Source organism: Grammomys surdaster, unplaced genomic scaffold, assembly GCF_004785775.1.
Source record: "Grammomys surdaster isolate TR1022 unplaced genomic scaffold, NIH_TR_1.0 126398, whole genome shotgun sequence".
Lineage (NCBI taxonomy): Eukaryota > Metazoa > Chordata > Mammalia > Rodentia > Muridae > Grammomys > Grammomys surdaster.
Genome location: NW_021621192.1, coordinates 1,481,118 through 1,498,002, shown reverse-complemented (window position 1 = coordinate 1,498,002; position 16,885 = coordinate 1,481,118). Strand labels below are relative to the sequence as shown.

The following is a 16,885-nucleotide window of genomic DNA, read 5'->3' as shown; positions in this document are numbered from 1 at the left end:
ACAAATGAAGTGATTAAATAAATTAAAGAATTTAAGTACAAGTAAATATTTTGTTTATAGAAATTTAGGATTTTCAGCAATTTTGATCTCATTTATATGTGAATATCATCTCCATCTTTTATTAATACTTTGGAGGTTTTGATACTTCTAATCTCAAACAAAACTATAAATGATATTACAGAGTAAATACTAATTTTATAGGCATTTTAATAACTGTAAAATATAAGGAACAAATTAAAAAGATCGAGGAAAAAGTTAAAACTCTTGGAAATTACTTAATGAATCACTTCAAGTTCAAATTGCTAAATAAATCATTTCAAAACTACTTTCGGTCAGATATCTTATGACTAAATGACCAAAACTAAGTGTTAAAATTTTGTTGACCAAATCATAATCTGTATAAATACAGAGGCAAAAATATGGTAAAGTTAAAACTATATTCAAGCCTACAGTTAGCTTGAAAGGAGTGGAAATTGTAAGCAAAGATTTATTAAAAAATAAGATGCAATGTTTTTGAGATTTCATTTTGTGATTTGGGATCAAAAGTTAAACCAAAAAGTATACTGTTACACAAGCCAATGTATATTCCTAGCATTTATAGGACTTGTCAAAAACTGACTAATTACTCATGACTACTAATATATCTAGTATCTGAGATTTTGAAATAAATTTTAGTAATGTCATTCCTTCTGACCTAATTTGAATAAATTATATTGTATTATCTTTTTAATATAAAACATTATAAAGTTGTACTTTTCTGCCTTTTAAAAAGTATCCATGAGTTTATAGAATGTTCAAGTCAATTTTCGAAGAGCTGTTTTCACAATGTTACAATTGTCTCTTCATTATTCTTTTTATCACATTAATTACTTCATTATCTCTCAGACTATAAATAAAGGGATTTAAGAAAGGAATTATTAGAGTATAAAAAAATAGCAACAGGTATGTCTTTGTGCTCTTCATTAACTGAACTTGGTCCAATATACATGAAGAGGAGAGATCCACAGAATATTGAAACAGACAGAAAGTGGGATGCACAAGTAGATAAGGTTTTGCTTCTTCCCTCTTTGGACTTCATTGTGAATATAGTAAAAAAAAATGTAGAAATAAGATATCAGAACTATAGTAATGGTAAAGGTTTGAATTGAACCAGCAAAGATGAGTATCATCAGTTCATTGATATAAGGGTCAACACATGAGGGTCTGTATAGTGGAAGGACATCACAAAAGAAGTGCTTGATTACATGAGACCTACAGAAAGTTAACCTGAACAAGAACCCTATGTGAATCATGGAATGTAGATTTCCTGCTATGTAGGCTCCTGTGGTCATCTGAAGGCACAGCTTCTTGGACAGCATGGTGTGGTACTGCAGTGGGTTGCATATGGCCACATAGTGGTCATAGGCCATTGCTGCCAGAAGAAAGCAGTCTGCAGTTTCAGCCAGACAGAGAAAATAGAACTGTGCCATGCACTCATAGAGAGAAATCCTTCTGTCCAGAGAAAAGAAGTTCTCTAGCATCTTGGGAGTGATGGCACAGGAGCAGCAGGAGTCCATCAGAACCAGATTGCCCAGAAAGATGTACATGGGTGTGTGGAGACAAGGCTCCATGTAGATCAAGGCCACCAGCCCAAGATTCCCCACCAGGTTGACTAGATAGGTGGCAGAGAACACCAGGAACAGAAGTGTCTTCAGGTCTGGGTGATCTGAGAATCCCACCAGGATTAATTGTGTGGTCAAAGAATGATTTATCTTCTCCATTCTCATTTCTCCACTTAACAAGAATTTAAGAAATGTAATATCTCAGACAGAACTTGTCTTATTCTCTACCTCTAGTAGCAGCGAACAGGTATGGCTTTGTTTAATTTACTTTAGCTTTTCCCTGAAATGTGTCATGGTACATTTTGTAATATGAGAGGAAACCACACAAATTTTGCACATATATATTGTCTTGAGATGTCTGTTAAGCTAACTCTTAGATACTTCACATGGATTATTGTATAGCTCTATATAAATATATGGTCAACATATGTGATTTTTTACTTTTCAATATTGAAACTCTGTTTTGATGGTAGCTTATTTTCTAAAACATATTATATTCTGTGGATAATAAAATGCTTTCAAATAAATTGCCCTATAAATATTTAATGGCTAATATATAAAACTTGACAGAATTAGAATTCGTTTGAAAGCTTTTTTTTGTCTTAATTACATTTTCCAGCTACTATTACTGTGGGCTATTTTAAATGAAGGTTAAATTAATTCTTAAGATTGGATAAAATTTTAGCTGCCATGGTGGAACATGCCTTTAGTACCAGGATTTGAGAAGCAGAGGTGGTGGATCTCGCAGTTTGATGCCATCCTGGTCTACAGAGCATTTTCTGGGACAGCCAGGGCTACCTGACTCTCCAAAAGATTGGATGTGATTTTATAATATTATCATTTTCTTTTAAAATATTTTCTTTATTGATTTTTAACATATTTTGGATCTTACTCTACCTTGTCTGACAAATTTCCATAGAATTACTTTTAGTATTAATCATCTCTACTTCCTAATATTTTCTGTCAGGTTGTCAGTGTTCTTTTTTTGTTTTGTTTTGTTTTTTATTTATTTTTTTTTTCGAGACAGGGTTTCTCTGTATAGCCCTGGCTGTCCTGGAACTCACTTTGTAGACCAAGCTGTCCTCGAACTCAGAAATCTACCTGTCTCTGCCTCCCAAGTGCTGTGATTAAAGGTGTGTGCCACCACTGCCTGGCTTTTACTTTTTTTTTTTTTTTGATTGTCAGTGTTCTTGATGTGTTTTTATGTGTCTTAGTAACAAAGTATCTGCATACAGTGAACACATTGAAATGTTTATGCTAAATACCTCCTGTGAACTTTCCAATATTGTCATCGTGGAGCAATGTTTTCCTTTTATTGAGTTCAATACGGCTTTACATTTATATGATTATTTAAGCTTTAAAGTCTTTCTTCCTAACTTGTATATTCAATTGCCACCCAAAGTTATTACATTTTAGTTTGGCCAATATAACACTGAAATATTTAAATTCAGAAACAGCATGTTATTTTTACAGTTATAATCATCTTTTCTTCCAGGAATTGCTAGAACTCTCTGTTTTTAATAGAGTTTAAATGCATAATTTTTAAAGAACAGCCTACAATAGTTTTTAAACAGTCTTGCCTTAAAAATCACACCGTAATTACTGTTTTGTTGGTTTTTATTGTCTAGACTGAACCTAACAAACTGTTTTGTTATTCGCTCCCATAACATAGAATGGGTTTTCTCATTGTGTCACAAATGCCTTATAATTAAATGAATAAAATAAATTTCTGTTTATAATTTAAATATATACAATATCTTACAAATTATGCTACTTTGAAAACAAACTCTTTAGGACTATAAAATGTTGCTTTTACCAACACAAGTAGGCAAATCGAACAAGCATATTCATATTTAATCCAAGCCAATGCCATTCATATTTAAAAATATTGTATTAGAGCATACTATGTGAAACTCATTTTTCTATGTGAAGACTCCTCTCTAGTGCCAAACACAATTATTGAACAAGATCTGAAAAAATTTTGCTATCTACCCTAGAATTATTTTAAGAGTTGTTGATAGCTTACCTGTGTATTTGCTCACAAAACTATGGTGGTTTTGTGCTCAGAATAGACAGAAAAACACATTTACTGATTCATTTTCTCTTTCAGTATGTCTTCAATTCAGAGACAAACCAAACATAAGTAGATAAAATGTAAAAATATACACTTATTTTAGATTTGCTTCTTTATATATAGGAATAAATTTGAAATACATCCATATACTATGACTTTACTAACCATCATATTATATGACTGAATAGAGTCATGTGATCTTTACAGAGGGCTTAAGCCATTGGGGAATAACTTATGGAAATCTAGGACACATGACTCATAGGCAGTGACAATTATTACGTTATCTTCAGGACAAAAGTTAAGCAAAACAAAACATTGATTCTGAAGGGAGTTCCTTGTCATTGGCAGTAGGTATTTCTACAGAGACTTTAATCTGGGAAGCTAGCTCCCAAAACATGATTAAAACAAACAAACAAACAAACAAACAAACAAACAAACACATTAATTACATGTAAGAGAAGCAAAATTTTGAGGTTAAATTAATGTTCATCAAGAAAGTTGGCTTTGACATAATCTGTATTGTTACTATATTTGATTAATTGTGCTTCATTGTGCTTGCTTGCTTGGAAATGATAATGGGTAGAGAAACAATGTGCAACACCTGGTATGAAACAATGTTGAAAAGAAATTTGGATTTTTGGATAAGAGAACAAAACTTGAGACAATCAACTGGAATCACATGCTTTTTACTACATATAGTGCACCTGACCACATGCTCTAGATTCATTTTTGGAAATTACTCTGACATTATGTTCTTCCATGTCATTTATGTGTTGAAAAATAAACAAAATTTTAAGTTCAAGTCTTTGTTTCTGTGTTCAACTCCATGAGGTTCAGATAAATGGAATATATGAAAGTATTACCATGATTAATGTAAGTAATGCCATGATTACAATTTTATTGTACATCCCTCTTTTATCCTTTCTGTACTGTAGATACAATTTTAGTGTACAAGAAATGTTTTTGAATTCTATTTATTCTCCATGACACGATTTTTAGTCTTCTGACTCATTATCTTGGTTTTATAAATTATTTTATTCATTTACATTCTAAATACTGTCCTTTCCTGGTCCCCTCTCCCAGAATTCTTAAACCAATCTTTGCCTCTGAGAGGGTGCTTCCTCCACTGGGCATCCCCCTTTCGTGGGGCATCAAGTCTCTACACAATTAGATGCATCTTCTCCCACTGAGGTCAGACAAGGCAGTCCTCTGCTACATATGAGCCAAAGGCTATAGACCAGCCCACGTATGCTCTTTGGTTGGTGGCTTAGTCTCTAGAAGCTCCTGAGTTAGTTGACATCATTGGTCTTCCTATGGGGTTTGCATCCCATTCAGTTCCTTCAATCTCTTCCCTAATTGTTCCATAGAGGCCCCCACCTGAGTCCAATGATTTCTTGTAAGTATCTACATCTGTTTCATTCAGCTGTTGATAGAGCCTCTCAGAGGATAGTCATGTTAGGCTCATGTTTGCAAGCATAGCATAGCATCAGTAATAGTGTCAGGGTTTGGTGCTGGCTCAAATCTCACTTAGAAGGGGGAGCAAAATAATCATGGAAGGCAGAGGGAGAGAAGAACCTGGGTGAGAGAGGGGAAGATTAGGGGCAAAGGGGATAGGAACAGGTATTGTGGGAGGGGGTACAGGAGAGAAGCCCAGAGGGTCTGAAAAAATGAATGAAATTATATAGCTGCAGGGCATTGGGGAGGAGGAACCTCTAGAAATTCCCAGGGATCTGTGATATGTCAGGTTCCCTGAACTCAATGGGGAATGACCTTAGCTGAAATACCCAATAGTGGGGAGATGGAACCTAAAGAGACCACCCCCAGTAGATGGAGAGTGCCCCAGTGGTGGGATGGAGTAACCAACCCACATTCAAAATGTTTGACATGATATTGTTCTTGTCTAAAAGAAATGGGGTGATAAAATGGAGCAGAAACTGAAGGAAATGGCCAACCAGTGACAGGCCAACTTGGGATCCATCTCATGGGCAGGCACCAAATCATGACTTTGTCTTTTATCATTCATTCTTAGATATCCATCATCAGGGATATATACACCGTTTCTCTTTCTTCCGTTAGATTTCAAATGAGAATATTTAATCTTAAATGGCATCTAAATACTTTTAACCTTCATATGAAGTCTTTGCATATATAAATAATTTTCTAATTCAAAGTTAGTGATGTTTTTATGATATAAAGACCATTTTTTCTTTTTTTATTGGATATTTTATTTATTTACATTTCAAATGTTATCCCCTTTCCCAGTTTCCCATTTGGAACCCCACTATACCATTGCTCCTCTCCTGCTTCTTTAAGGATGCTCCCCCTCCCTCCACCCACTCCTTCCTCACCATGCAAGCATTCCCCTACACTGGGGAATGGAGCCTTCACAGGACCAAGGGCCTCTCCACCTTTTGATGCCAGACAATTCCATCCCCTGTTGCATATGTGGATGGAGCCATGGATCCCTCCATGTATACTCTGGTTGGTGGTTTAGTCCCTGGGAGCTCTGGAGGTTTTGGTTGGTTGATATTGTTGTTCTTCCTATGGGGTTGGAAACCCATTCAGTTCCTTCAATCTTTTCTCCAACTCCTCCATTGGGGTCCCTGTGCTTAGTCCAATAGTTGGCTGTGAGCATCCCCCTCTGTATTTGTTAGGCTCTAGCTGAGCCTCCCAGGAAACAGCTGTAACAGACTCCTGTCAGCAAGCACTTCTTGGCATCCACAATGGTGTCTGGGTTTGGTATATGTGATGGATCCCCAGGTGGCATAGTTTCTGGATGGCCTTTCCTTCAGGCTCTGCTCCACACTTTGTCTCCATATTTCCTTTAGACAGGAGCCATTCTGGGTTACAAATTTGGAGATGAGTGAGTGGCCCCATCCCGCAACCGGAGGCCTTGCCTAACCTCTGGATATAGTTTCTACAGGTTCTCCCTCTCCTTTGTTGGGCATTTCAACCAATCTCATCCCTGTTGGGTTCTGGGAGCTTCTTGCTTTCTGACATCTGGGACTTGCTGCAATCAAGCTGGGATACCCCCAGTTCCCCATCTCCCATTGCTACATACCTCTGTTCAAATTCCTGACCGTCCGTATATCATCCCCATCTCCTCTCATATCTGATCATGCCCCCCCTTTTCCCCTCTCCTCCTCTCTTCCTTCCAAGTCCCTCTCACCTTCTACCTCCTGTGAGTATTTTATTCTCCATTCTAAGAAGGAGTGAAGCATCCACATTTTTGTCTTCCTTCTTCTTGAGTTTGATATGGTCTGAAATTTTATTTGTATATTCATCCAGTTATTTTTCCTGTACAGTCATATTTCATCTTATATTAATTTACTTTTTTATGTTACATGTGACAATCCTCTCACAATTTCAGATAGTCTAGGTACTTCATGACTATTAATTTTTTTATTAAATATATTTATTCACTCTATTTCCCAATTTTAGCCCCAACCCTAGAATCCCCTCACATGGATCCTCCCTGCATTCCTCCCTCCCCTTCTCCTTGGAGGGAAGTATCACCTATTTAATATCCTCCTACCCTTGCACATGAAGTCTGCAGGACTAGGAAATCCTCTCCCACTGAGGCCAGACAAGCATCGCCTTTTAGGGGAAAGATATTCACAGAAAAGCAGGAAACAGATTCAGAGTCAGCCCCTGATCTTGTTGGGACACCAGCATGAATGTTATTTACATTTATTGAAAAATAGAAATAACCGTTATGCTGAGTGAAGTAAGACAGGCACAGACACATGAGTTCTGCATGTTCTCAGGTTTGGAATCTAAAGAAGCAGACAGCATTAGAGAGTAGAATGTTTGTTGCACAAGCCTGGGAGGGCATCTGTGAGACAGTGGAAGGTGAACGAGTAGTGAGCTACAGAGCAGCAAGAAGCTCAGTTCAGGAAGGTGAATACAGGTCACAGTCACATTTTGTTGATGTCCAAAGCTGAAGTAAAGGATTTTTGAAGGTTTTCACAACATAAAAGTGACTAAAATTTTAGGAAGTGGATCTGACAAACTTTGGATAATGAATACATGTATTGAATTATAAAGGGGCATCTGATATGTATTATTTGGTGAATTGGTATTATGTGTGCGAATGTGTGCACATGTAGAAGTTGTGGAGACAGCTGCCTTATTCCTCTCAAAGGAGGTTTCTTCCTAAACCTTGCCATCAGTCCCTAGCAAACCTAATGTCTCCACTGCCTCACTTCCACAGTGCTAGGCATGGCCACACCCAGGATCTTATTTGGTTACTAAGGTGCAAACTCAGGTCTTGGATGTTGCCTGGCAATTTCCACTGAACTTTTAGTTCATCAAGTTCTCTTTCTTTGTTTATTTTTTGTTTTAATCTTAAAGATTTCCAACTTTTAATATGGCGAATTGTCTCCTCTAAGTCTTGATGTTGCGTCACCTTTTGACAATTCCTGTGACTGGCACATCTCATGAAGTGCACCACTACCAATTTTGCATGATTTTTTAAAACAATGCAGACTTGTTTTATTTTGTCAAAGTGTATACCCAAATAATCTTAGACATGCCACTGTAACCATCTCAAATATAGAATTCAAAGGTAGTAAGTACATTCACAGTTAATGTCCTGTGCAGTCACCACAACCACTATTTCCTGGAGCTTTTAAAAATCTTTCCCAGGGGTTGGGGATTTAGTTCAGTGGTAGAGCGCTTGCCTAGCAAGCGCAAGGCCCTGAGTTCGGTCCTCAGCTCTGAAAAAAAAAAAAATCTTTCCCAACGTAAATTGTATGTCCATTAAATACTAATTCTTCATTTCCTCATGTTCCCAAGCAACTACCATTCTACATTATATTGATGAATCTGACTACTCCAGGGCCCATTATAAATGAAACTATACAGTGTTTGTATTTTAAAAATCCAACATAAATTACTATAGTTCTGGACTCATCCATGTTAGAGTTGAACTATGTATCCCTGGCTACTCTGGAAGTCTTTACACACAAGATGGGCCTCAAACTCACAGAGATCCTCCTACCTCTGCCTTTGAGTACTGGGAATAAAAGTGTGTCTCAACACATTCACCTTTTCTTCTTTTTAAATGCAGAATAATATTCCATTTTGTGGACAGACTACATCCTGTTCTACATTCATTTAATAATAGCTTAAAATGATTACTTTGAATTTGACTAATAATAGCCTAATTTGACTACCATTATGAATAGAAGTACACAAACATCTTGCCCTAATTAGTATTACTACTTGTGTGATGAAACCATGGCCAAAAGCATGTTGGGTAGGAAAGGGTCTATTTGGTTTATACTTTCACATAGTATTTCATCGCTGGGGGAAGTTGGGGCAGAAACCTGGATATAGAAGCTGATACAGAAGCTATGGAGGGGTGCTGCTTACTGGATTGCTTCCTCTGATTTGCTAAGCCTGTTTTCTTATAGAATCTAGAACTACCAGCCTAGGTAGGCACGGTCCGGCATGGACTGGGATCTCCTCCATTAGTCATAAATTAAGAAAAATGCCCTGTATATTTGCCTACAGACTGATCTTAGGAAGATACTTTCTTTCTTATTGTTTTATAAAACTTTTTATTTAGTCACTGTGAATTTCACACTGTGCACCCCAGTTCCACTTAATCTCCCCATCCTCTCACATCCATCTTTGCCCTTGAAAACTCCACCACAAAGGAAAAATAACTCTTTCTGTGGAATACGTGGTATTTCATATAGTATACCCTTTTGCCCAAACAGCTTTACTTATAAATGTTTACTATAATCAGTGATTGGTTTGAGGCCTCTGGCTTCTTTTACACTATCAATACTTAATCAATACCAGGACTCCTCTCAGATATCCAGCTGTTGCCCTGTGTCATGGAGATCCTACAGTTTTGGATCAGTAAGACTGGCCCCTTCATGCACTCCAACAGTTCACAGAAGAGGTGCATGTTGGTGTGGGCCAACTCAGACCTGTGTGAAAAGTGAGTTGGTCATCCCAGTAGATCTCCTATGTCCACACCACTAAAGCCGGCTCTTCTGCTTTGCACAGGCATGGGGTTGGGGGAGCTCTCCCTTGTTTCCTTCACCACAGCTATACTGGGCTGACTAGGTGTAGTGTGGGGACACTGCTTTTCCTGCCCAGCTCTCATGAGTACCACAGCTGGTGAGGGGTGGGACCAGTTCTCCTCCATTCATCACTTTGGAGACAGCAAGTGAGGGGCTAGGCTAGCTCAGTACAGCACTGAACATCAACATGGCCTCAGGTGGCAGCCCAGAACAGGAACATCTGCATGGACATTGGTAGCAACATGAAACTCAGATGTCAACATAGACACTGGGTGTGATAGCACCACAGACAAATACATGGCCTCTGACAGCAGCATAGGCCTGGATGTCCCCATGGCCTCAGATGGCTGTGCAGGCTACTCCAGTCTGGTTGGCCCTCAGCATCAGTGCAGCCTCTGGTCATCAACTTGCTCTCAGACAGCAGCTCAGACCTGACATCTAGATGGTCTTTGGTGGCATCATGGGACACAGGGATCAGTACAGACCCTGGCTGCAGTAGGAAAATGGATCCAGACATGGTCCTTGGTGGCAGACCATGCCTGGACATCTCCATGGCCTCAGGTGTTGCTCAGACTCCTTATATCCACATGTTGCCTCTCAAACCATCCTGGCTTCACTCTCTCTCCCATCTCTCCATTACATATTTAATCATCTTAATGGTGCCTGGGAAGGAGGTTGGATATATTTATTTCAGCAAACCCAGGGCTTCATGGTGGTATTTTAACAAGTGGACTTCTTTCCCCAGAAGTCTCTTTTTTTTCATTCAATAAGCAGATAATGGATACCAGTAACAACATACAACAAAGAGAGGTGTGCAAATATGCCCAAGAATCAGTTGAAAATAGAAACTGAACACTCAGAAAGGATGAAATGGCAAAGAACATAGATAAGAATGGCTAAGCAGTCAAGTTAAAAATGAATAAAATGACACAAAAGTAAAAAGGGAAATAAAGAAAGGTAAGGACAGAAAAGATTATGGGAAGAAGGTATCAAAGTAACAGTAAAGGAAAGCTAAAAGCAAATACACAATAAAATTTAAAAAATTAAAAACAGCGAATAATACTTTCTTCTTTATAAGGATATAGAGTATGAGATACTTTGATTTTTCACCTCACGATTCTAGTTATAAAGTTGACTAGGAGAAGGAATGGAGATGGCATAAGGCCATGCTTCTTCCATCCAGACATGCTAATCAAAGATGGCTGATAGAGGCTGAGCTCAGTCTGCCTTACCTGCCTTGCACTTGACTCAAGACAACCACTACAATGAGGATGAACTTGTATTTTTCGATGTGAGCCTGGTATTGCAGTGATGATAGAAGAAACCTCAAATCAATTCCTGCCAGGGAAGACAGGAAGAACCTGTTTCATAATCCCTCGCGCCAGTGACATTTGCCAGCACACACATGTACGGATGCTCGAAGAGAACATGCCTTGTTACCCAACATCTCTGGGGCTCTGTGTGCTGGGTGATAAAATCAAAGCAAACTTCACTGACGATGCAGGCCACAGGGACTGATCCTGGTTGTCTAGTCATGGTGGTCTCTGTTTCAGGCTCCTCTACTTACCACATATATTTGAATTTATTCATCTCAGAATTTGAGTCATCCTTCCCAAGGAGAAACATCCTCTGCTTTCTTCTGTAACAGAGTCATATTTCCCACTGCATAGACCTGTGATCTTGATTATGCGTTCAAGTTTCCATTGGATTCCTGACTTAACACTGATACTGTGTGTGGTCCCATGCCTTCATACTAAGGTGATACTAAGGAGCATTAGAACGCTGAAATTTGTCAGTAAAAATCCACTATAGCACCAGTAAGCAAGCTAGCAAGTCACAGAATCCCCATCTTCAGTGGCTTCTTGCTACAGAAAGAAATTGTAAGTCTCCCATATATTATTTTTTAGGCTGCAGTTTCTGTTTCTGACAGAGACCTTCGTTTCCCCTTTTCTTAGGACCCAACTGAGGTTAAATGATTGAGTGATGGTGTGAAATGTTCTCTGGTACCTGATGGTAGGATCTTCATTTCTGTTATAAATATGTCTAACGTTTGTCCTTACTCTCATCTGACTTTCTGCACAAATCCATTTATCCCTGTCTCTGCAGTACCTCATCTGCTTTTCTCTACCCCGGCAGATGTTCCAGAATGTACTGAGTGTGTCCCACATGACATTTTCATTCTCTCAAGCAGTTTTATTTATTACTGATTTGATATTAAAATACTTCCAGAATTTATTATCCTTCTCCCTTTGTGGAATAAGTCATATAAGTCCTTTCTCTTTAAATTTCATTTAGATCTGTTTGGTTTGCTTTCTAATAAATTGTATGGGAAGGAGATAAATAACTTCCCATTTTTGAAACCACGCATGCCTTATTTTAGTCAAACAAGCTAAGCTATTAACAACAGCAATAAGTGATGTTGATGCAAATCCCCCCAGAGAGTATAAGCAGATGTAAATTCTGTGATATTCTTCTTCAAAATATAAACCCAATGATAGAAAAATATGAGACAGGCCAAAATTAGAATCATCTAAAACATGAGGGAAGAATTCTCAAGTGTGGTCATGGCTAACATGGGTAGTCTAAGACTATCATATTTTCTAGGAAAGTAAACAGTTGACACTAAAGGCAAGTTGGCATCCTAAACTGGATTATGGGAAGAAACACGACATTAATGGAATAAGTATTAAAATCTAAAGTGACATCTACAGCTATATACAATGCTATTGTATTGTATTAATGTAAAATATCTTACTAATGAGAATGCAATAATAGTATGAGTTACTCACTTTAGGGAGCTTTGGTGAAGTGTACACCAAACTCTGTACTATTAATTTGTTTCCTTCACAGCCTAATGCCATTAATAATAATGAAGATAAAATGAACAAGGGGGAATATAAGAGGCCTCAACCTACACAAAGGATGACAAGCAACTAAAGAATGATTGTGTGAAAAAAGAGGCCAGAAATATAAAAAGAGCTAGGAATTGGCTTTAGAGGAGAACTTGGAAGGAAAAAATGGAAGAGGTATGTGAAATTATATTAATATCTCAACAACTTAAAGGAAATGATTAAAAATAAAATTGTTAAAAAGAAAACACAGATGAAATACAACAGAAGGGGAGAGCTGAAGATGAATGAGGCCTTTGGTTTCCTAGATGTACTAAGGATAGTTTGACTAGCCAAATGGGCAACACAAACTTGATTTGGAAAGAGAACTCTAGACAAGTGGTACAAGTGCACTACAAAATCTAACACAGAGAAATCAGTCCAATCATACCCCCCAAACAGGAATATTTTAAAGTGAGTAAATTGTGTTATAAATAATATGCAACTATATGCTTGGTTAATTTAAGTTTGAGTTGGTATGACAGAAATCAGGCAAACCTGGTTCAGTAATAGAAGCCATTCTTAATGTTAATGCTAGCTCATATATTTATAAGGCTTTTTGACTTGATCAAAGAAGAAAGCTAATTGTTTACTCAATACAACATACATAATTACAATATAATAGCAATTTATACTTATTATAAATAAAAGTTTCTGTAGAGATCCCTCAGATACATTCCTGGGAAGACTATCAAGAGGAAACCAGGTAAGGGGTTGGGCAGATGGCTTTGTGGATAAAAGTCCATGTGACTCCTCCAGAGGACTTTACTATGGTTCCAGAATCCTTGCCAGATGGCTCACAGCTGCTTCTGGTTCTATCTCCAGGTGATTGTTGCCCTCTTCTTGGCCATCTGAACAAGTGAGCATCCCAAACAGGAGACATACATGCATAAGACATACATACATACATACATATGAATGCATAATTAAAAATAAAATAAAACATCTGCAAAACACTAATACTTTTTATATTAAAAATGTATTATGAAGACAAGGAGGTAGACTTATATATCAAGTTTTCTCTTTTACAAAATTTGCTTTATAAAAGGGAGGAAGGAAGAGAAGAGAGAATTTCTGCAACAAAGAAAGTCTGTTCATGCCTGACAATTATAGGCTTTGTACCTTCTGAAAAAATAACACAAAATTTCTCCCAGTAGCTAAATAATGTTAATCAAAGAAGAATCATACCCATTAAATTGTTTCATTGTGGGATTATAATAGTTTAATTGAATTTGAAATTACAATATTAAAAGAATCTCATGAGAATGAAGAAAGTAGATACAACAGTTAAATTTTATCTGTCTATATAGTGCAGACTGATAGTTGACAAATTATTTTGAAAATGTATTTGCATGCATATGTAACAAACATAATTATTTAAAGACTACTAGTTTATGTACATTATATTTTCAGTTTTTATGTTTAATACTAATAAAATCATTTAATAAGCTGAAATTAATGTGCTATAGAAGCTGAAGCATTTTTAACAATACTATGAGTTTTCATAACTTTCTTAACAGCATTTAGTACCTCCTCATTTCTCAAACTGTAAATAAAAGGATTTAACAAAGGAATTATTATTGTATAAAACACAGCCACTGGTATGTCTTTATTACCTTCTTCAAATGGTCTAATATACATGAGAAGGCAGACATAGAATATTGACACAGAAAAAAAATGAGATGCACAAGTAGAAAGTGCTTTTCCTCTGCCATCCTTGGATTTCATCTTGAAAATAGTGAAAAGAATGCAGAAGTAAGAGACCAAGACAGTGGTAATGGTAAAGACTTGAATTGGCATTGAAAAAATATATATCATTAGTTCATTGATAAATGGGTCTGTACAGGAGAGTCTATATAGAGGAAGAATATCACAGAAGAAATGGTCAATTCTGTTAGATTTACAGAAAGTTAATCTTAAGAGACACCCTACATGAATCAAGGAATGCAGGTTACTGGCTATGAAAGTACCTATGCTCATCTGAATGGAGAGCTTCTTGGACATCATGGTGTGATACTGCAGAGGGTTGCATATGGCCACATAGCGGTCATAGGCCATTGCTGCCAGAAGAAAGCAGTCTGCAGTTTCAGCAAGACAGAGAAAATAGAACTGTGCCATGCATTCATAGAGAGAAATCCTTCTGTCCAGAGAAAAGAAGTTCTCTAGCATCTTGGGAGTGATGGCACAGGAGCAGCAGGAGTCCATCAGAGCCAGATTGCCCAGAAGGATGTACATGGGTGTGTGGAGACGAGGCTCCGTGTAGATCAAGGCCACCAGCCCAAGATTTCCCACCATGGTGACCAGATAGATGGTAGAGAACACCAGGAACAGAAGTGTCTTCAAGTCTGGGTGATCTGAGAATCCCACCAGGATGAATTGTGTGGTCAAAGAGTGATTTGTCTTCTCCATTCTCATTTCTCTGCTGAGACAAAAAATTTTGTTAAGAAATATGATAGTGCAGTCAGCTCATGTCGTATTCTCCATCTGTAGTTATAGAGCACAGGTCAGGTTCTATTTGATTTATTTTAGCCGTTCCCTGAAACATGTCATGATACATTATGTAATATGAGAAGAAACCACACTCAGGTTCTGCACTGCATAATGTCTTAAGATGTCTGTTGAGCTAAGTCTTAGATTCTTCAAATGAATTTTTGTATAGTTCTATATAAATTAATGGTCAACATATATAATTTAATACTTTTCCACATTGGATCTCTGTTATGGTAGTAACTTACTTTACAAAAAATATTATATTCTTTGGTCTATAAAAATGTTGAAAAATAAATTGCCCTATAAATATTTTAATGGCTGATTTATAAATCCTCATATACTTGGAATTAGTTTGAAAAATTTTGTGTTACATTTTCTAGCTAATATTACTGTGAGCTATTTTAAATGAAGGTTAATTTAATGTTTTAAAATTGGATAAAATTGTAGCTGTCATCGCGGCACAGGCCTTTAATACCAGTACTTGAGAAGTAGAGGTGTCGGGTCTCACAGTTCGAGACCATCATGGCCTACAGAACATATTATAGGACAACCAGAGCTACCCCACTCCCAAAATATTGGATATAATTACATAATATGATCATTTCCTCTTAAAATTATTTCTTTATTGATTTTAACATATTTTGGATCTTACTCTACCTTGTCTGACAAATTTCCATAGAAATATTTCTACTCTTAATCTTCCCTTCTTCCTAATATTGTCTAGATAGTTGTTAGTGTTCTTGATGTATTCTTTATTTTGTGTCTTAGTAACAATGTATCTGCAAACAGTATACACACTGAAATGTATATGGGAAGTACCTGCTGTATATTTTCCAATATTGTGGCAATATTGGAAGCAATCTTTTACTCCTATTGAGTTTACTATAGGTTTTACAATTATATGAGTGTTTAAACTTTGAATTCTTTTCTTCCTAACTTATATGTTAGAATTCAATAGCTACCCAAAGTTATTAGATTTTAGTTTGGCCTGTATAACATTGAAATATTTAAATCTAGAAATAGCATGTATTTTTACAGTTTGGATCATTTTTTCTTCTAGAAATTGCTAGAACTCTCTGGTTTTAGTAGAGTTTAAATAGGTAAATTTTAAAGAACAGCCTGCAATAGTTTTTGAAGAGTCTTGCCTTAAAATCACACTGTAATTACTGTTTCCTTAGGTTTTATTGTTTAGACTGAACTGAACATACTGCTTTGTTATTCACTCCCATAACATAGAAAGGCTTCTTGCATTGTTTCACTGATGCCTTATAATTAAACTAATAAAATAAATTTCTGTTTAAATAAATTTAAATAAATTTAAATATCTACATTAACTTTCAAATTATGTTATTTTTGAAAAAAAAATTTTAGCACTATAAAATATTGCTTTTATCAACAGATACTGGCAAATCAAATAGGCATGTTCATTTTTAATTGAAGCCAATGCCATTTTGTTTTTAATAATATTACATTAGATCATACTATGTTAAACTCATTTTTCTATGTGAAGACTCCTCTCTAGTGTCAAACATAATTATTAAACCAAATCTGAACAATAATTTTATTATCCACTCTTGAATTATTTTAAGAGTTGTTGATAGCTTACCTGTGTATTTGCCCACAAAACTATGGTGTTTTTGCCCCCAGAATAGACATTTACTGCTTCATTTTATCTTTCAGTATATCTTCAATTCAGATACAAACCAAGCATAAGTAGATAAAATGCAAAACTAAACACTTAAGAATTTTAGATTTTCTTCTTCATATGTAGGAATGAATTGAAAATCCATCCAC

At 36.5% G+C, this 16,885-nt stretch overlaps 1 protein-coding gene and 1 pseudogene across 1 annotated transcript; both read right to left on the bottom strand.

The window, feature by feature from the left end:
- Positions 1-828: 828 nt before the first annotated feature.
- Positions 829-1,766, bottom strand: LOC114614681 (annotated as a pseudogene).
- Positions 1,767-14,056: 12,290 nt separating this feature from the next.
- On the bottom strand, positions 14,057-16,875 carry LOC114614674 (olfactory receptor Olfr180). The gene is made up of 2 exons (XM_028760304.1): positions 16,698-16,875; positions 14,057-15,020 (listed from the first exon to the last, which is right to left on the bottom strand). The coding sequence occupies exon 2, from the start codon at positions 15,014-15,016 to the stop codon at positions 14,057-14,059; it is 960 nt and encodes a 319-aa protein (XP_028616137.1). The 5' UTR covers positions 15,017-15,020; positions 16,698-16,875.
- Positions 16,876-16,885: the final 10 nt, after the last annotated feature.

Coding starts and splice junctions, on each gene's coding strand:
- LOC114614674 (XM_028760304.1), bottom strand. CDS start 15,016: ATGAGAATGGAGAAGACAAATCACTCTTTGACCACACAATTCATCCTG.